General features: G+C 39.7%; 1 protein-coding gene across 4 annotated transcripts in view; it reads right to left on the bottom strand.

Annotated features, from left to right (window-relative positions):
* Window positions 1-21775, bottom strand: part of LOC113118745 (SH2 domain-containing adapter protein F-like) — an 87648-nt gene that overhangs the window by 12870 nt on the left and 53003 nt on the right. For 2 of the 4 annotated variants that reach the window (XR_003294364.1, XM_026288159.1), the window contains exons 3-4: window positions 16689-16898; window positions 6838-6948 (exon numbers count right to left, since the gene is read on the bottom strand). Coding sequence is in view for 3 of the 4 variants with exons in the window: in XM_026288159.1 (XP_026143944.1) it covers window positions 6838-6948; window positions 16689-16898 (321 nt within the window). In the remaining variant the exon portion in view is untranslated. Of the gene's footprint in view, window positions 1-6837; window positions 6949-15079; window positions 15167-16688; window positions 16899-21775 lie in introns of all 4 variants that reach the window. The other 2 variants (XM_026288161.1, XM_026288162.1) reach the window with 2 other exon arrangements.

Raw genomic sequence — 21775 nt, 5'->3', positions numbered from 1 at the left:
CTGAATTTGCAAAGATCGTTCTTGAATCGAACTGATTCACACACATTATTATTATTAGTTATAGTAGTAATAGAAACATTGTTATTATTTTTATTAATGTATATTTTTTAATATTATGTAATGTTTTATTATTCTCACACACAATGGCATTATTATTATTAGTAGAAAAACATGTATTATATTATTATTATTATTATTATTATTATTATTTGTGTAGGTTAATCAATATTTTTTATTAATAATCTATTATTATTATTATTATTATTAGAATATAGGAACAACAACATCCACAGTATTAATATGAAGATTAATTAAATTATTATTATTATTATTATTATTATTATTAAATTATTAATATTAATAAAGTGTGTGGGCTAATTATTATATCAATTTTCATTATTATTATTATTATTATTATTATTATTATTATTATTATTAACATCAAGTTTTTCTGATCCAGTTTATAACATAATTTCCTGTCAATTCTCAACTGTAATTTTAAAGGAAATAAATATTTAGAAACTCTTCAGTGAAGCAGATAAGATGTTAACACCAAACGTAACCCACTTTTGAACACTCTCACTAATTAAAGCTGATAATTAATTCTCATTTACTAATGGACTAGTGGAAGTTCCATCAGAAGAAAGAGTCTCTGGATTACAGCCAGCGATTAAGATCTCTGACGTCTGTGCCTCTTCATTAAAGACAGGAATACAGGCTCAGCCCCACAGTCACACTCACAGAATGAAATCGACATCGCTTTTAATTCTATTATTTCATATTCCACAGAGACATGAGGCAGATATGAGCCCAGAAGAAAGCAACAATTAATTCAGACGCCAAAACAAAAGAAGCGCCGGCTTTTCTCTGTGCAGACAAAAGAGTTTGACCATATTTATATGCAAATTTAATTTCTGGCTCATCAAGAAGCTGAAAAAAGTGAAAGTCTCTTCAGATTGATGCGACAGGTTGTCAGGTGCTATATAGGGGCCGAGAGGCGTGGGAACGAGGAGTGAGGCCAGGTGTAGTGATTGGAGATGAGCTGCACCTGCGCCCCACCGCCGGTCTTGAGTCCCACGGAGGAGATGGAAGGATATAAAACTGGAGCAACTATAGTGAAGGACGAGAGAGTACCAGGCCTGGGCCATATTTTATGTTTGCTTTTTATTTTGTGTGCACCAGTCGTCCGTGAGGGGCTGGTGCGCTGTTTTGTGTTTATTTTTGAATTATTAAAATGTTTTGATTGTGCGCCGGTTCCCGCCTCCTTCTTCCCGATGATATGGAGATTTAATATTATGAAATAGACCTAACTCTCAAATCCTACATGTGCTGATAGTGCTTTTGTTTTGTTTGTTTTTTACTAATTTTGTTATGCGCTTTTGTAATTTTCAATGTTATTATTATTTTCTGTTTAAACGTCAATTTTTTTTTTTTTTTTGTAGTAGTTCAAGTACTTCTGCTTATTTCAGTTTCAGGATCTTCAAGATTCATGTAATATTTACATTTTTATTTAAATTAACAAATGAATTAAAAAAAATATATTAATTAATATTTAGTTTATTTATTTTTATTGTCGTTAAAATTCAGTTGATGTTTTTATGTAAATATTTAATTTAATATTTATATTTTACTTCATTTCAGCCTTATTTAAATTAACTAAATGCTTTGAATAGTTGTAGTGTTTTCAGATATGGTAAGATTTAGCGACCAATTCTCAATATTAAGTTGCTTGATATCATGTCTATTATTAACATACGATATAGTCATTTAAAAGACGCTTTTATCTAAAGTGACTTAGAAGCAATCAAAACCACCAACAGAGCAATAATATGCTAGTGCTATGACAAGTCACACAGCATGTTCATATACAGTATATATATATATATATATATATATATATATATATATATATATATAACTAACTTGAACTGAAGTATTTAAGTTGAAATAAGTGAATTGTATTTTTTTTTTACAGTGTATATTTTATTTTATTTCAGCTTTATTTAAATTATTGAAAATGTTTTCAATAGTTTTTAGATATTACTGTTTAGATATAGTTTAATTTCTGTTTCAGTTTTAATTCAGTTCTTAATAAGAATGAACAAAAATGTTAATACTGGAAGTGTTTTAGTATCTGGGGATTGTGCAGACAGCATGACTTGCAGTGTATTTCCCTGATCTCTGTGAAACTCTTTCTTCCTTCGAGGAAGTGGAGCGGCGGCATCGTCTTACGGTTAATCTCTGGAGGAAAGGATCAATGCAGGTTAGTTTACAGCCGCCCGATGTGCTCAAATCCACACGCAGAAACACAAACCTGCTCTTCACCTCTGCACACATAAATCTGGATCTCCAGCGGTGACACACAACACCACTTTCAAGCATTCTTTGCTCATATGGCGACACGTGAGCGTAAGCTTTCCAAAACACGCCTGAAATGGAAACGTGAATCTTAATCAAGTGATCTGAACATCTGTAATCTCCACAGGTCAATCGCTTCTCCACAGTGCCCTGTCTGAGGACTGAACGCAGTCAGGAACCTGCTGATTGTAGTAAACTGTGAAGGGAACACTAAACCTCTGAGCAGAAGCTGTTTGAGAGAGTCGAGCTGGATCTACGCCGAGCGCTGGACTCAAGCCTTCTGTCATTTTCTGCTTCACTGGAAGCAAATGCTAAATTTGGACAGTAGTGCAAGAAAGAGGCTTAAATCTCACAGCAGCACTTTAACTTTATCTGAGCAAATGTGCTTCACGAGTCCAAAAGCTCTTCACCTGTATCCAGCAGCTAGAACAACACAATACAACCATCCTCAACAGAGGAAGTCAAACAGATAAAAGTTGACACTATTACTACTACTAATAAGAATAAATAGGAGAAACAGCCGAGCAACAGAGAAGGACAGCAGCTTGTAAGTGTTTTGCCTTGTTTTCTCATTAGACTACTGTGTGATCGTCATTGCTAGGAAAGTTTGGTTTAAATTGTGTGTCTTACCCTGGTAAATACGTTGCTGAAAGTGGCGCTTGGTTTTGTGTTTGCCTTTTCCCCCTTTCTTCAGGTACCTTACTTTTTGTATAGCTTGTTCTCAAATACTTATTTTGGTCAGTTGTAGTCACTATGTGATCAGACCTCTACTATCACTACTAACATTTGGAGAGAACGCCATGAACGTCGCAGGAAGCTCTGTCCGACAAACTTATGGCCTGTCCCTCTGACCTCTACTACTACACTCTCTATTCCAGTTGGTCTCTGGAACTGCCAGTCTGCAGTTAACAAAGCAGACTTCATTGCTTCTATTGCTACTCATTCCGGTCTCAACCTCATGGCACTGACTGAGACTTGGATCAAACCTGAAGCCCCTGCCACTACCGCAGCCCTCTCAACTAATTTCACTTGTTCCCACACTCCTCGTACCACTGGGAGGGGTGGAGGTACTAGTCTTCTTATATCAAAAGAATGGACATTTGATCTTCAGCCATCACCTACAGGTAACGGTTCATTTGAAACACATTCCATTACTGTAACCCACCCTGTTAAAATCTACTTTGTGATCATTTATCATCCCCCAGGTCAATTGGGAAACTTCTTGGAGGAGTTGGATGTGCTGCTATCAAACTTTCCTGAAGATGGTACTCCTCTGGTACTGCTTGGTGACTTCAACATCCACCTAGATAAACCCCAGGCTGCTGACTTCAACACTCTGCTCACCTCATTTGATCTCAAGCTAGTGTCTACTACAGCGACCCACAAATCAGGCAACCAACTGGACTTCATTTACACGCGCTGTTGCTCTGTGGACAACTCTGTGGACAACTCTGAGAGTTAGAGAGTCGGACTGGCAATCGAAAGGTTGTGAGTTTGAGTCTCGGGCCGGACGGAATTGTAGGTGGGGGGAGTGCATGTACAGTTCTCTCTCCACCTTCAATACCACGACTTAGGTGCCCTTGAGCAAGGCACTGAACCCCCAACTGCTCCCCGGGCTGCCCACTGCTCCAGGTGTTTGTTCACAGTGTGTGTGTGTGTGTTCACTGCTCTGTTTGTGTGCACTTCGGATGGGTTAAATGCAGAGCACGAATTCTGAGAATGGGTCACCATACTTGGCTGAATGTCACTTTCACTTTTTTTTTTTTCAATTTCACTTTCTTCAGTTGCTCCACTGTTCACCTCAGACCACTTCCTCATTACTGCTAACATCGCAGTACTCCTGAAGCAGCACACAACGCAGGTCACGACGGAACCTATGCTCTCTCCATCTCGCCTATCTTCTGTGGTTTCATCCTCACTTCCTGCATTCTCTCAGTTCTCAGCTCTGGACACGAACAGTGCTACTGACACTCTTTGCTCCACTTTAACATCTTGCTTGGACAACTTTTGCCCACTGTTGTCTAGACCAGCACGCACCATCCCATCTGCCCCCTGGCTGTCCGAGGTTCTCCGTGAACATCGCTCTAAACTCAGGGCTGCAGAGAGGAAATGGCAGAAATCAAGGAACTCTACCGACCTCAGTGTGTATCAATCTCTCCTCTCTTCCTTCTCTGCAAATGTCTTCACTGCTAAAACATCCTACTACCACAACAAAATTAACAGCTGTTGTTGGGCTCGGACACTCTTCAAGACTTTCTCTTCTCTTCTTAATCCGCCTCCACCTCCTCCATTGACTCTTACAGCGGACGACTTTGCAGTTTTTTTCACAAATAAGACAAGATCGATCAGTGACCAATTCTCCACACCGCAGACTGGGGACAACTTCACAATGACCGATGCACACTCTTTCTCCTCCTTCTCCCCACTCTCAGAGATGGATGTTTCCAAACTCATCTTGTCCAATCATCCTACTACTTGTCCACTTGATCCGATCCCCACTCACCTCCTTCAAGCGATCTCTTCTTCAGTCATACCTTCACTTACTCACATTATCAACTCCTCTCTTCACTCTGGAACATTTCCCTCAGCAATTAAGCAGGCTCGGGTAAGCCCACTGCTCAAGAACCCATCTCTAAATACAGCGCTTCTTGAAAACTACAGACCGTTATCCCTTCTTCCATTCATTGCAAAGACACTTGAGCGGGCTGTGTTCAACCAGCTCTCTATGTTCCTTGTACAGAACAACCTCCTGGACAGCAACCAATCTGGCTTCAAAAGTGGCCACTCACTGAGACTGCTCTGCTCTCGGTTACTGAAGCCCTGCGACTAGCAAGAGCAGCTTCAAAATCCTCGGTACTCATCTTACTGGACCTGTGTGCTGCTTTTGACACTGTTAATCACCAGATTCTCCTGTCCACCCTCAGAAAGATGGGCATCTCTGGAACCGCACTCCTGTGGGATAAGTCCTACCTCTCTGACAGATCCTTCAGTGTGACTTGGAGGGGTGATGTTTCAAAGTCACACCACCTTGCTACTGGGGTTCCTCAAGGCTCAGTACTTGGACCACTTCTCTTCTCCATCTACATGACATCATTAGGATCTGTCATTCAGAAGCATGGCTTTTCTTATCACTGCTACGCTGATGACACCCAACTCTACTTCTCATTCCAGCCAGATGACCCGACGGTAGCTGCTCGCATTTCAGCCTGTCTGAGTGACATTTCTAGCTGGATGAATGACCATCACCTTCAGCTTATCCTTACAAAGACAGAACTCCTGGTGATTCCAGCTAACCCATCGTTTCATCATAACTTCTCTATACAGCTGGGCTCGTCAACCATAACTCCTTCCAGGACAGCCAGAAACCTAGGAGTTGTGATGGATCATCAGTTAAGCTTCACAGACCACATTGCTACATTGACCCGGTCCTGCAGATTTGCCTTATACAATATTAGGAAGATTAGACCCTTCCTGTCAGAGCAAGCAACCCAACTTCTTGTCCAAGCTCTTGTTCTCTCGAGACTGGACTATTGTAATGCTGTCTTGGCTCTTCCTGCATGTACTGTCAAGCCTCTGCAATTGATCCAGAATGCAGCAGCGAGGGTTGTCTTCAATGAGCCAAAAAAAGCTCACGTTACTCCTCTCCTCATCAGGTTACACTGGCTACCAGTAGCCGCTCTCATCAAATTCAAGGTACTGATGCTTGCCTACAAGACGACCACTGCCATGGCACCAACTTATCTAAACTCACTGGCTAAATCTTATGTGCCCTCCAGAAGTTTGCGCTCTGCAAGTGAACGACGCCTTGTGGTGCCATCCCAAAGAAGTTCAAAATCAGTCTCACGGACCTTTTCCTGGACTGTGCCCAGCTGGTGGAATGACCTCCCAAGAAACATCTAAAGACTCATCTTTTTCGCCAGCACTTAACCAACTAATACTAGCACCTTTCCTTTTCTTGACTTTCATATTTAAATATATATATATATTAATGCGTTCTGTATTAAACTAACTGAGACTTGTCATGGCACTTGTATACTGTTGTGGTTCTCTTGTTGACCTGACTGCTTCTACTGTTCTCATTTGTAAGTCGCTTTGGATAAAAGCGTCTGCTAAATGATTAAATGTAAATTTAAATACATAAATAAAACGAAACAGGATTAATATACTTAACACTTAATATACTTGAAAAGAAAAATCAACACTTCATTTCTGTCTCAGAATAAAGCTAAAATTAAAAGGTTTAAATTTTATGTATATATATATATATATATATATATATATACGAAGAAGAAGAAGAAGAAACTGAAAGTGAAATGAAAATCAAAAGCATGATAATAAAAGTCATAAATATTTTAGTGCCTTTGTTTTATATCAAGATGGACATCAGTAATGTTTTTTGTTTTAGTCCAAGCCCTGTCTGTGAAGACGTTAACAGAGGTCTAACAGGAGGACGTGTGTGAGGGATGAGGCTGGACACACCGTGCTGGAGCTGGTCTCCCGGAGAGGACGGAGCCTCCATCAGCGGAGGACTGGAGTTCAGCTGCCCGACCGGAGGAGGCCACGGCAGATCCTTAATGACCTTAATCTCCACTGCAGACAGAAGCAGAGGACAGGAGAGAGAGAGACAGAGAGACAGAGGGAAGGCAGGAGAGAAGAGGACAGGAGCGTCAGTGAAGGCAGGATCAGGTCAGCAGGGCAAACAGTCACAGACAGGAAACAGGAAACAGTAAGGAACCAGGAAACAAACAGTGATGGAGAGCACTCAGGATTCTGCCGGTCAAACACAAGCATCTCAGGATTAACCCTAGAAAACCACTGAAAACCACTTTAACTTTCACACATATCTCCTCATCTCTTCTGTCTCTTCAGCTGGAGCTTACTGATTGTGATCAAGTAAAGGTCAGAATAAGGTCAATAATATCTCCAGATGAACTCTTCCTGGACTGAAGTAGCTCAGCTTTACTTGATTCTCCATCAATCATGTTTTAGAGTCTCAAATCTGATCCTCAGGATCTTTTGAGGAGCGTTTGTTTCCAGAAGCTTTACTTTCACTGTTCCTCAGCGGAGGAATGATCTTCACAAGCCTCCAGAACATCTCACATCTTCTGAGGAGCCTTGATTTCTTCAGCTCTTGATCTCTGTGTTATATGTGCGGATCATTTACATCTCATCTCACTGACACACATCACTGGAGATATAGAGCACAGAATCATATTTAGAGCATTATCTTACACCATCTGCACTAAACTGAGAGATTTATTTTCTACATATTCTCACTATATCAGAGTATATTAAAACCTAATTCAAATATGAGACACAAAAAAGTGCATAAGCAAACTCTTTCTTAGACTTTTTTTCAGGATGCAACAAGTTGATTCCTAGGAAAGACAGATATCAGTCAGATATCTGAGGGATTCAGATTAAACGGTTCATTAAGAGTACACACACACACTGTAGCTCCTCCGTATGCTGCATTCATTAAAGACGTGTCAGGTGTGCTATTCAAAGAGAATAAATGGTGTCTACTACAGCATGAAGCAATGCACTTTTCTCTTTCTCTCTCTATTAATGCAGCTTTGCGGTGACAGCAAATCTATTCTCAAAAACATCCCACTCACTTACCAGAGAAGCAGATCCATATCATAACAGCACTGAGAGCGTATGAGGCTCTGCAGAGGCGGGTCTTAGACCCCTCGGGCCACATTTCTGGGTAAATAGTGTTATAATAGCTAGAAATTAAATTGCACATTTAACAGAGTGAAAGACAGGAAGACCAAAGTCACAGAAAACCCTTCATCCAGCTGCTCATACACAAACCAAAATACCTGCTTACTAAAATATGCAAAGTACTGAAAATCTTGCTAATTATATGAACACTAACTCAACATGAATATAAAGGAATCAGCATTTAAACTGACTTATTGAGACACAACTGTCTGTTAACAGCTGATTTACAGCAGAATTTGAAAATGGTCTCATATTTTATAAAGTTTGCATCATCAATACTGCTATTTTTTCTATTATAAAAAAAGAATCCAAGGCACATTGAAAGTGCCTAAATCTCTGCACATGATGCATTTCGGCTTTCAAAGAGTGTGTCAACTAAAGGCCGAAATGCATCATGTGCAGAGTTTAATGCACTTTCAATAGTTATCTAGATGGCCAGAATGTGAATAAAGGCTTTTAATCTTTTTTGAGGATTAGAAGAAGTGCTTTGGAGTCATTTTTCACCTTCTGTGATTACCTCACATGGTCCTTAATCAGCAAGCAGCACTTCAAGAAGTGTCCTACGAACTGTTATTTTCCTGTTTATCTCTGTGAAGCTGCTTTGAAACAAACTGTATAGTATAAAATGCTATAGAAATACATGGGAAATTGACAACTAAATACATTGCTTTGTGTATCCTTTTGATCTAACATTCAAAATATTAGTGGAGGACACTGTAGATAACATCTTGGCCAAATCAATTAAAAACACTGAAAACCTAATTCAATCATTTTAAATGCTACAAGTAAACTTAATGCATCACAACACAACAATATACAATAATAAATTAATATTCATTCTGAGATTTCATTCATATATATGGTAACACTTAATGCCTTTATGTATAATGCATTATAAAGCATTTCATAATGAATGTTGTAACGCATTATATATTTTCATAAACAATTGTACTTTCTAAATTATTTAATTTGAATTTACAGTAACAATGAATTGATAAGTGTTATAATGCATTACAACTGTAGTTATAATTATTCCTGAGATCATGCAATGCATTACAGGTGCATTGCAAACTATAATTAATGCATTAAAAAGAATTTTATAAACTATTATGTATAACAATTTAAGTGTTACCATATATTTTACCAATATATTTCGCACACAAATATAACACAGAAGGACAGAAATGACAGGAAATAGAACTGTTTCATGTCATTACCATGCTATTACCCTGTTATTAACAGGTAATTATCATGTTATTACCATGCTATTACCATGTTATTAATGTATTTCAAGGTACTTTGGAGAAAATCATCGTAAAAACTATACTACTAATGACCATGGTTTTTCTGAGGTACAGTTTGCTTCTTTTATGTCACATTTGACTATAATTTATCTTCAGTAGACAGAAACATGACAGCAGCGTCGAGTGTGTTTGTGTTTATTAATTCTCTCGCAACATTAGCCACAGTGCATCGCTGCAGCTTCTCGCATCTCGACTCTTCGCAGTGACCGCTTCTGTCCATGAATCATCTCTGCAGTGCCAGTTAATTAAAACAGCACAGAGCGAGTCAGTGTACACTGGGAGTTAGAAATGAGACGTCGCTGTCACTTAAGCCCCGAACCATGTCTATTTATTAATTAAACACGCAACAAATCCCTTCATTCTGCTTTCTGTGAATCTTCTCCCTGACAGAAACCGCTCGACCCAAAACAAACAGCACACACAAACAAAAGCTCCTGCGGATGGAAACATGCCACAGCTCTCAAATTCAAAGCAAACGCACTTGTGATTCATTTGGCGTCGGATGCTTTCAGCGCTTGACAGGCGAAAGACCCGAACTGTCTGCGCGTCCAGAACAAAGCCCACAGTTTGTAGACTGTGCTGTCAGCCGTTTTACGAGCAGATAAACACACTCATTTTTTTAAAGAATAGAATTGGAATAGAGAGTGCTAGAGTCAGAGGTTCAAATTCAGTGTACTGTTGTCTATTTCTGCAAATATAGGTCTGTGCTACTGATGACTGCTTCTGTGTTGCAGGTGAACTCAGTTAAACGGCTGTAACGCTCCTTGTGTTAAGCCAGAGAGCCGTTCTGTCGGTAATGCAGTGTGTTGTGAGGATTAGTGCGGTCTACAGAATTGCATTGGTAAACACCAGCGCTGGGGATGTGCCGTCTTCACACTTTGCTTGTTTCAGGGCTCTGGCCAGAATTTTGGCTTATGCTATAATGTGAAAACCTCGAAATTAATTGAACCGAAGGGAGCTCAGCAGACGATTGCACACATTTTTACATATTAAAACACATAATGAATGAACTGAAAAGTTAAATGAACTGAGACGGTGTTAAAAGGTTGTTTGAGTGGTTTTGCTTTATATCAACACTGTGCTTTTTATATATATCATGCATTATTTTATGTTTTTAACACACCGCTGCATCGACACACGCTCTTCTTCTCTCTATCACAGCTCATTTGACCAAATTACAACAGACCCGCTGTCACCAAATGATAGACAATTTAATAAAAGTGGCAGAAGTGCTGCAATGTCACAAGCACCACACACACACACACACACACACGCACACACACACACGCGCACACACACACACGCACACACACGCGAACACACACACACACACACACACACACACACATATATATATATATATATATACAGACAGCGCCAGCTTTGAACTTAGGCTGAGCTTCTCGATCTGTCACGGCTCGAGCTGATGAGTTAGTCTTACACACAGTGTCTGTTCGCTGTCCTTTCCCTGAACCGCCAGCAGAATTGGGGGAACAGAGTGTGCAAAAAAAGCTGCCTCAATTTCCCACAATCCCCCTGGGCAGAACTCAAGCAGGCCAGCTTTATCTCATGCTCCAGCTTTGAAGGGTCGGTTCATCCGGATCCGGCCGCTGTATACAGCACAACGGATGGATTTCATCTCACACTTTCATCGCAGACCTGATTAAGACATCAGGACAGAAACAAGGGACATTTAGACACGAGCAAGCTTCAGGCTCAGTGGAGATGTGTGAACTGATAGACAGATGCAACATCAAATATTAATCGTGATGTGCTGAAGTGACACGACTGACGAGGTTAAGCGCTGAGCATCAAACATTCATACAGTCTCAATAACAGCTTTCTAACCAACCGCCTGAATTCAGGAGAAAAGCGACTTCGTTCTCCTAAAGAGTCTGTGTGTGTGTGTGTGTGTGTGTGTGTGTGTGTGTGTGTTTAAAACATGGGGGTGTGAGGTAATTATACGGTGGAAATGCGGTAAAGTGTGTTGCCTACGCCTCGAGCGCAATTAGAAAAGTCAAACGCCTTTTCAAAAGCTCACAGCAGTTTCTGTGGCATCGCAGCGCTGCCATCTGTGATAAAACAGCCAGCAAACTCTGTGAGTGTGAGCAGATCTCAAGATCTTAACACAGTCAGTCTAACATGCTAGTGAGGACATTACTAAATTCATCTCTTGTGATACATTCGTCTTAATGTCTTAATAAAATGACTATAAAATGCAATGCATTACTTTGAAAATGTTGAGAGTCATTTTTAGGTTGTTTTGTTGGAAATAAATGGACTGTTTTTGTACTAATAACATGGTAATGTCAAAACGTGGGGATTTTTCACATTTACTCATTAATAAGAAGCTGCTGATATGGCTTTGACAGAAGAAAAATATTAAGTTACAGCGGTTTATTAAATTAACAATTCTTTGAGTCCAAACGGATCTGGAATATGAAAATAGTACGCAGATTTTGAAAGCATTTTCTTAACATTACAATGACAGCTCCTACTGAGTGTGTGTGTGTGTGTGTGTGTGTGCTTGTGTGTGTGTGTGCGTGCGTGCGTGTGTGTGTGTGTGTGTGTGTGTGAGTGAGATCATGACAGAAGACTGTTATCACACCGCAGCAGCACATGAGAATCAGACAGAGGGCAGCGTCTGTCGTCCAGGACAGTGTGGAGACTCACAGACGTTCCCACAGTCCGGGTTTGAGACGGACAACTGCAGACAGATCAGGAGCAGACTGAGACCGTCTGTGGCTGTGCAACAAAGAGCCGTCGGCCCACATTTACAGTTAAAATACGGTTAGTGATGACGTCACTTTTATAAACAAACTGACTGTGTCACATTTCCAGACTGTGTGAATGAAACTGAACTACTTTTACATCAGGTCATGTGATCCGAACCACATACAGTCAGCTAAAATAATCCTCCAGTGAAGACGTGTTCTGGTCTGAATCAGGAGAGAAATCTGCACAGATCAAGCAGCGTTTAAACAGATCTAAACTAATCTGTGAGAGACAACAGCAGATGCACTTTTTCACTGGAGGAAGTGTTATTCTGGATTATAGACTCTATGTGTTTGAGTTAAAATCATCTTAATGTTGGATGTGTTTCAGGTTTTGTCTTCTCCAGATGTTCACTGATGGACTGGAGTGCTGTGGATTATTGTGATGTTTTTATCAGACTCTCATTCTGACGGCACCCATTCACTGCAGAGCATCCACTGATGAGACACTGATGCAGTGCTACATTTCTACAAACCTGATGAAGACACAAACTCATCTACGTCTTGTGTGGCCTGAGAGAGAGTAAGCACATTTTCAGTAAATAACTATACTACTTGGTCTATACTAACAAAAAATAAATAAATAAAAAACCTTTCAGTGTCTCTACTTTAAAATGTCATGTTTAATTCAATGCATTGCTTGCCATTTCCATGCACTTATTCTTGAAATGTAAAAGAAATTTCTGAGGTTTCACTGCAGTCATTCTTTACACATGAAAATAAACAGCAGCCTTTATATTTTAGGAAGGAGGTCATTACATCTGTGACATCACAGAGTCTGATGTATGTGTAAATAGTGTCTTCCAAACATAGACAGAGCGAGAGGAGTTTTCTCTGTGTGCACTTTGGTTACAACTTCAGGCTCATCAATCACTCTGTGCCTTTACATCTAGTGTGTGAGGAGGCAGAAGAAGATAACTAGATGACTAATTAGGTGACACACTAGTGCACAACCCTGCAGTGACCTACACAAGCACATATCAGCACCAGCTGAAAGCAGCGCACTGATAACACATGAGGGTATGCAACACACACACACACACTCACACACTCACACACACACACACACACACACACACACACGCACACGCACACGCACACACACACACACACTATAATGAATAAACCGGGCAGTAAATAACTATCAGGATCTGTACGCAGTGCAGTGCAGCTCACCTCGAGCTGATTTTAATCTTCTGTGTTTCATGGGAGCAAACGAAGATTGATGAAACAGAAACATATATACACCGCAGCGCTCAGTAATAACTAAAGCACTCATTTGTGCTAAGTGCGATATTTCTCCTGTTCGATGGCGTCACTTCGACTTCACAACCAACTGCATTTATCCTAATCAATCATGTGCATTTTAAAGCTGAAAGATGAACTCGGTGTGTAAACAAGCCCAATCCTGGCACGCACAAATGGCAGGACCAGAAATGTGAGTGGCATATATTACATTATTGATCTAATAATGAAAACATGCTTTGAAAACATTAGCCACATGCAAATAACTCTTCAAGAGACACTGACCCACAATCCTCTGAAATCCTCTCCCTTAAAGGTATAGTTCACTTAAAAATAAAAATTTGCTTAAAACCTAACCAAATCATTAGAATACATTTAAAGAAATGTAGCATTGCATCAGTGTCTCATCAATGGATGCTCTGCAGTGAATGGGTGCCGTCAGAATGAGAGTTCAATGTTTTTATCAGCTGTTTGGACTCTAATTCTGACGGCACCCATTCACTGCAGAGCATCTATTGATGAGACACTGATGCAATGCTACATTTCTACAAACATGCAATGCTACATTTCTTTGTGTGAACTACTCCTTTAAGTGCTGTACACACAAAAGCCTCCATTTATGGAAAGCCCCTAATGAGTGTTTCTCTCATGTCGTGACCTCAGCATGACCTTTGAACCTCTGGAATCAGGGTTTAGCATTGAGACGGGCTCCAGACTGCTTCCCAGACGTCTCCAGGGTGTTCTGCTATGACTGACGTTCTTGAAGATTTATCTTTAAAACATGTTTCTGAAGGCAGAGGAGTGTGAGCATTGAGGCTCCATGGGAAGGTTTCTCCGAGAGGATCTGGTGGCAAGCCAGACGCCTAGCCATTGATTTCTGATTGCTCTGCTTCCTGACTGAAAGAAACGTCAAAGCTTTATCTACACTGAAGCGGATTGGAGAGAGGGATAAGCAGTCGAAAACTAGCACAAAGACATGTGGGAAATAATAAAGTCTTTGAAAGCTGCGTCTGTCTGACTGATTTGCTCTTTTAACACAGTAAAGTCATTATCACAGTTAAAACAAGCTCACACACAGATCTACAGTAATCACACACTAATGCATACAACTCAAGAAGATTACACAACAATTGTAGCGTATGCTTGAAACAATGCACCTGATGGATTTACCACTGATTAGAGCTTTACTGATTAATGTGCATTAATTATCGGCCGATATTTATCATGCACTGCTACTTACATTTAATCAACAGCATTTGAGATCAGTTACCAAATTCATCTTTTTAAGGTAGGACTGCTTTTCTAGGCAGATTAATTTATAGTTGTGCATTTCCAATGTAATTTATTTCCTGTGTAGGGATCCCTGCATTTATTATGCAAAAATAGTTTATCTGGTTGACATGATCACATAAAAATGGGAGAAAATTAAGCTTTATAGTCACACTAGTATTGTGTTCCCTTCCCTTGTGACCAATACATTTAGTTAAAGTGTGATACAGTCAAATCAAATTATACAGGTATATAAACTCTAGAGAATACTACAGATATTTTTCAATTTTAAATATAAAATGTAACATGTATTGATGTTTTTATTGATGCATATTGATTAATATTAAATAATCCTACATCTACATTTCTAAATTAAAACTGAGAGCCTGTGTGCCGCAGTACCTGTGGAGGATCTAGAGATGAGGAGATCTCTCCTGGACGCTCCGCCGCTCGAGTCCTCATGACTAATGCAGTCATAGCAGAGCAGTGCTGCTCCACACACACACACACACACACACACACACACACACACACACACACACACACACACACACACACACACACACACACACACACACACACACACACACACACACACACACACACAGGACAAAAAAAGGAGCCTTTCAAGACTGATGCACAAAAACTCAAAAACAAAACAAAAGCAAATAACTCAGTTGAACAGCCGAGTTTGTCATGAGTCCCTGAACCAAAACTTCAATCACCACACCTGACAGACACACACACACACACACACACACACACACACACTCCTCCAGATCCGTCGATCCGTTTCTCACACATTCGTCTGTAATCACCCGGAGAGTAAAGAGACAGTTCTGTCATCATGTCCTCCTCCTCATGTGTGCGCTTCTATGTTCTGCTGAATACAAAAGAAGATATTTTGAAGAACTGTGGTAACCCAACAGCTGACGGTAGCCATTGACTTCCATAGTATTTATTATTAATTTTTTCCATATTATGGAAGACAATGGAGCCCAGCAGCTGTTTGGTGACCAGCGTTCTCTAAAATATCTTCTTTTGTGTGAATCAGCTTAAAGAAATGAATACAGACCCGAGGATGAGTAAACGATGACAGAACGTTCCTTTTCTGGGTGAATGATCACTTTAGGAAGTGAAATGAGCCGTTCCTGAAGTCGTGACCGAGGAACAGAGCGTTCAGAGAGAGAGATACTGTAAGGAGAAAATCCCCCAGCATTCCCAGCAACAGACGGATACGGTAAGATATTAAAATGAGCCTGTTTACACTTTCACGTTGATTTGCAAAGAAAATGTTTGAGAATTTACGCTCCAACCTGTTCAGTAAAGAGTGAGACCTCCACCAATGAGAAACCATCACAGCCAGGACACAGAAATCAACTTTCACCAAACACATTCAATGAATAGCAAAGAGAAAAAGCCCTGATTCATACAAATGTTCTTGAGCACGCATCGTTTCCACAAACTCTGCAATGGTCCTAATATGACGTCACACCCTGTGACCTCTTTTTAAAAGCATTATACAAACAATACACACAAAAACATGTATGCCATCTATTCCACTCTACAATGCAATACTGCAGGTTTAAAGTTTGCTTGATTCTTTGATTCAGTCTTCTACTGGTCAATCATGTGTTCACAAGATAACAATGCATAGGTCAGAGTTCATTATTTCACAAGAGCGTTTGCATGACCATCGGCCGAGTTGAAAACTGCAGTGTTTTACTAAATATTTTGCTACAAAATGCCACGCAGCGGTTGAATGAACCATTGCATGAATCATTTTCACCCAGTTTACTGGTTAAATCTTCTAAATGAACCAGTTCACTACAATGAAGCTCTAGAACCCTGGGAAAGTGGAAAAGCTCAAGTTTCAGAGACAGCTGAGCAACTACGTTAGTGGTTAGTAACTCCCACCATCAGCCACAGAACCGGCGCAGGACTCATTATATCTCTGACTGTTCAGTGTTATCAATCAGTTCTGGAAAGAGCGTGATGGAGCGGGCCGAACCTGCGAAGGCTTTGGATATGCGCTCTTTCTTCCACTCCCAGGGCTGGTCGTACTCCTCCGGCGGCCTCTCGTCGTCCTGCGGTAATCTGCTCTCGCGGGAACACACACATCCGTCTGGATCTGCTCCGTTCTCCTCCGGCTCGTACGGGGTGTCGTAGAGAGGAAGCTGCCGGACCGGACCGTCTTTAGGAGCGCGGCCGCCTCGGATCTCTGCAGACCAAGAGAGGAGACCACATATCAACAGTGGTTTTCTGTTGGACACATTTGAAAAAACCAGTCAAAGGGTCAGATTCATGCATGCTTAGATCATCTCTCCAGTGATGACTGCTTCTGTGCTGCAGAGACACAGATATGCATTTAGCAGGTACTTTTATACAAACGTATGATATAAAATACCAGAGATTATGATAAAGGAACACATGCAATTAGTCACAGAACCAACAATGGCAGGTTTATTAGAATAAGAAATGATTCATTTTCAGAAGAAATGATGACATTTTCAGTCACAATCCTGCATTTCTTTTTTCAAAGTTTATTCAGAAGCGGTTGTTTCAGACAGTTTCGTCATGCATTCAGGCTAAGGTTAAGTGTTAAGTGTTTGAAAGCTTCAGTGAAACGGACAAAGAACAAGCCCAAAACACCAAAACATGTTCAGACCTGCAGCTCTCAGAGGAAACCACAGCCTGACACAAACCAAACCAGAGCTCACGTCCTGCAAAACCAGCTCTGAATCTCATCTGAACACAGAGATCTGCTGCTGATGACCTAGACATCCACCAGAGATCAGCTAATACAGACAAGACTCTGTGTTGGAGACACGGTGAAAACTCTCAGGAAGCATCAACATGGCACTGTCACAGCTCAAGATGAGAGAGGCTTATATACTGGCTGTAGAGCAGGAGTGTGTGTTCTGAACTCAACAATACTGCGGTCTGGAGAAATCAGCTTCCAGCACAACCCAGTCCAGCCGAGGAGCTGCTGACCTCTGACCTGTCACGTCTGCAACAGTTCAGGGATCAAAGGTCAAACACAAACCTGGCATTCACTCACACACACACACATGCAAACACGCTTCCTCTCCAGGTGCCAGACGCTGTGTGAGCGTGTGTGTGTGTGTGTGTGGTCTGATGAGCTCTGCTGATTTACAGTCTCACACTGAGGGAATCAAAGCATGACCTTTATCTTTCCTGGAAGCCATCCCTGAAGACTCTGACACGGCAGGCGCTCAGTGTTATTTAACGCTCCTCTTATCATCAAGAGCCTCTTTACATGCAAACACGGTCATTACAAGACCTCCAAAGAGACTAATGTTACTGGTGTCACATTGCTGGATCTGGATTCATCCAAGTGAATCGAATCTTTTGAATCGGTTCATGAAAGTATTCATATTCGTTGACTGATGCTTTCTGATTCTCTCTCATCTGTGTCAGGTCACGTCTAGATCCAGTAGAAGGATAGATGAACAGACAAAGACAGAAAGATGGACGGATGATGGAGTGAATAATCATTTGAATCATTTAAATAAACTATCGATGAAAAATACTCATTCTGACCTGTACTTTTTAAATAAGTGATCATGCTAAACTGTATTACATAACACTATTTTACATTCTGATGATTATTAATCTAAATAAGCCTGACAAAAGGTTTTGGAATAGAAATTATTCCTCCCCTAGTTAAAATAAATAAATAAATGATTTTAAATACATTTATTTCATAGTAAGTATACTTCAAATCCATTAATATATTTATTTATATTATACAATTATAATAAAACTTATTTCTTTATTGAACAATACACATTTCTTAATATTACACCTAAAATGTGTTTTAATATCACTATTAATAAGGCTCGTATGAAGACTGTGTAACTTTAGTCTTTAACTGCAGTATATTTAAAGTGCACCTGAAGTATACTGTACTTACAGTAGTTCACTTCAGCACAATCAGATATACTTCAGGATATATTCAGAAGGACTTCTGCACCACTGATGAACTAATAATAAGTGTATTGAGGACACAACTAGTTGTTCCAGTTCAGCAGGCTTTCAGTTTATTATACCTAAAGTACAGGGTATATTTAATAAGCATAAATATGTACAAAAAAAAAAAAATAATAATATATATATACATATATACATATACATATATATATATATATATATATATATATATATATATATATATATATATATATATATATATATATATATATATATATATATATAAATATAAATTTATATATATATATATATATATATATATATATATATATATATATATATATATATATATATAAATATAAATTTATTTCAAATGCATTTCAGGAATTTCTTCAAATACATTTTAGTTTTTTGCACTAGGATTAAAATGAAAAATAATAATGTTTTTTGCATAGAAACAGTTAAATTAAACACATAATGTACAGAGGGAAATATGCAAGGCTTATTAAACTTGTATTGTTTTGCTGCTTGAAAAGTCTCTGAGCCGTGTACAAGACTCATGTGATGACAGCCAGATCACACACACACGCACACACGCCCGCACACACACACACACGCACACACACACACACACACACACACACACACACACACTGTGGGATGCAGAGACACCGAAGCAGATATGTCTGAGTGTGTGGTGTTTGTGAGAGCAGAGAGACGTTCACAGAAACTGTCAGAGATAGTGCTGTGGGTCTCTCTGGATCTCGTGTTCACGCTGATGATAACACACCGGAGAAACAAACACAGCTGCTACAGGAATCAGATCTCAGACACTGGCCTGGATCATACTGGAGTGCACAGAAGTCTATTTGGGGGACTGACTTTAAGGTGTAGCATATTAAAAATTGATGATCTGAGCTGACATGAAACTCTTATTAATGTAATAACATGCAGGTCTTATCGAGCTCACGCTATTCGTTATTCAACAGCATAATGAATTATGTTTAATATAATATATAATACAAATAATGTGATCACCTATATATTAAATATCACTCATTAAATCTCCATTACTGTATATTCAGTGGTTGTAGATCAGTGTGGTATAAGCTGTGTTCATCAGTGTTTAATACATGCTTTATGAGTGAGTGTCATGCATTAAACCCGTCTAACAGGAACATTAACAGAGCGACTGTCTGAAGAACAACAGACTTCACCACACTAAACTGGAAGTCAATGATAAAGAGCGTCAAACGGTAAGAGGTGTGTGTCCAAACAACACAAGAGTCAATCAATACCTGAGACTCAAGAGCAACTGCAAAGAGAGCTTCTAACAACCTCATCATGAGCAGATTTACAACCATCCAGCATCTGAAACACTTACAACCAACCTGAAGCATCTGTGTCTCTCTGTCTGTCTGCGTCATCTCTGTCCTACAGCCCGCCCTGCAGATCCCTGCAGATCCCTGCTGCCAGCACACACACACACACACACATGTTTGTTTTTGTGTAAAGTGTGTTCATCCCATAGGTGTAATGGTTGTTATTCTGTAGAAACTGTATATTCTATGTCCCTTCACCAACCCTACACCTAACCCTAACCCTCACAGGAAACTTTCTGCATTTTTACTTTCTCAAAAAAACTCATTCTGTATGATTTATAAGTGTTTTGAAAAATGGGGACATGGGTTATGTCCTCATAAGTCTCCCTCTCCTTGTAATACCTGTGTCATACCCATGTCATTATATACACACACACACACACACACACACACACACACACACACACACACACACACACACTGTCTTTAGTTTTAGTCTGTGATGTCAGTTTATATCTGTGCATGTCAGGACCTAATTATCTTTAGCAGCACAGCTGTTCACCCACAATGCATCAGCTTTCTCTTGCAGCTGTTTCCTTTTTTTCTGAAAGCGCTGTAATAAATGCCTCGCACATTTCTCATTAAACAAAAGCATTACTAAATTAAGTCTCTTAAACACACACTCTCGCTGTGTTTATTCACACACAAGGCTTACCGCGGTATTCTGCCCCCACCCTCACTTTGTTCTCTTCATGGAAATTAAAACTAGTTAGTTCAGTTGTTCACAGATGCTACAAAAAGCCAAGCACCTATTTGACAATATTTCTGTATTTCATATACAGTAAGTGTGTTTGCCCTTGTCTTTGTATCTTTATTATTGTTGTGTTTTTCGTTAAAAATGATCATATATCTCAAACTACCATATTTTAAATTCATTGTAGTATTTGGACCAATCAGACACACAACTATTTGTTATATTTAACAATTAATATCTAACGCCTACTCAACTATCCAAAGGGTCTATGGACCCTTCCCCCAAAATGCAACTTTCTTCTCAAAAAAGGCAGAACAAGCCTCTGGTTTGATCGCAAACACAGACACACGATCTGTTAGCAGTAGTTTATGGCTCCCAGCAATGTGCCCAGGGACTCAAGCCTCTAAAACAGACACATAATGCTCATAAGAAGGGACTCTTCTCTAATAAGTTCATAGAAAAGCCTTTCTTTGAATTGATTCACATATTCTTTAGGGCATTTTGTATACTATTATGTTACTGTTCTTGTATATTGTCTTTTGTGTATTGTATATGTGTATGCATGCTTATGATGGATCACTAACCAATCTAATGTCATATGCTGGAGCCTCATTGGCTCACTCAGATCCAGAGGGTGTGACATCATCACCCCGTATAGATCACTGATCACTAGATCAGGGCGGTTCTTCAGATTCAGGAGTTCCAGGAGAAGATACTGAGCTAAGAGCTCTCAAAACCATGCTAAGTTTGTGCCAGGCTTCGGCCTTGACTTTCCGTTCATCAAAATCCTCTGATTCGTACTCTTCTCATCAACTCACTTCAGCAGAGACACACTGGAGCCCCAAAGTGCACCAGACGAGCAAGTATCAAACTTAGTCTTCTAAACCGATACATTAGTATCATATGCACCTTTTACAAAGATGTGTTTGAACTAAGAAACTGATGTTTCCTTCAGGCTGAATATCAAACTGTACCATAACTTCATGTTTTATTACTCATATTTTTACTTTAACCCTTTTTCCTATACTAACTGTATGCGTGTGTGTGTGTTCAAGTTTAAGTATTTAT

The sequence above is a fragment of the Carassius auratus genome, chromosome 18, assembly GCF_003368295.1.
Source record: "Carassius auratus strain Wakin chromosome 18, ASM336829v1, whole genome shotgun sequence".
NCBI classification, from domain to species: Eukaryota; Metazoa; Chordata; class Actinopteri; order Cypriniformes; family Cyprinidae; genus Carassius; species Carassius auratus.
Note: the sequence above shows the minus strand (reverse complement) of the source record. Positions and strands in the feature narration are given on the sequence as shown.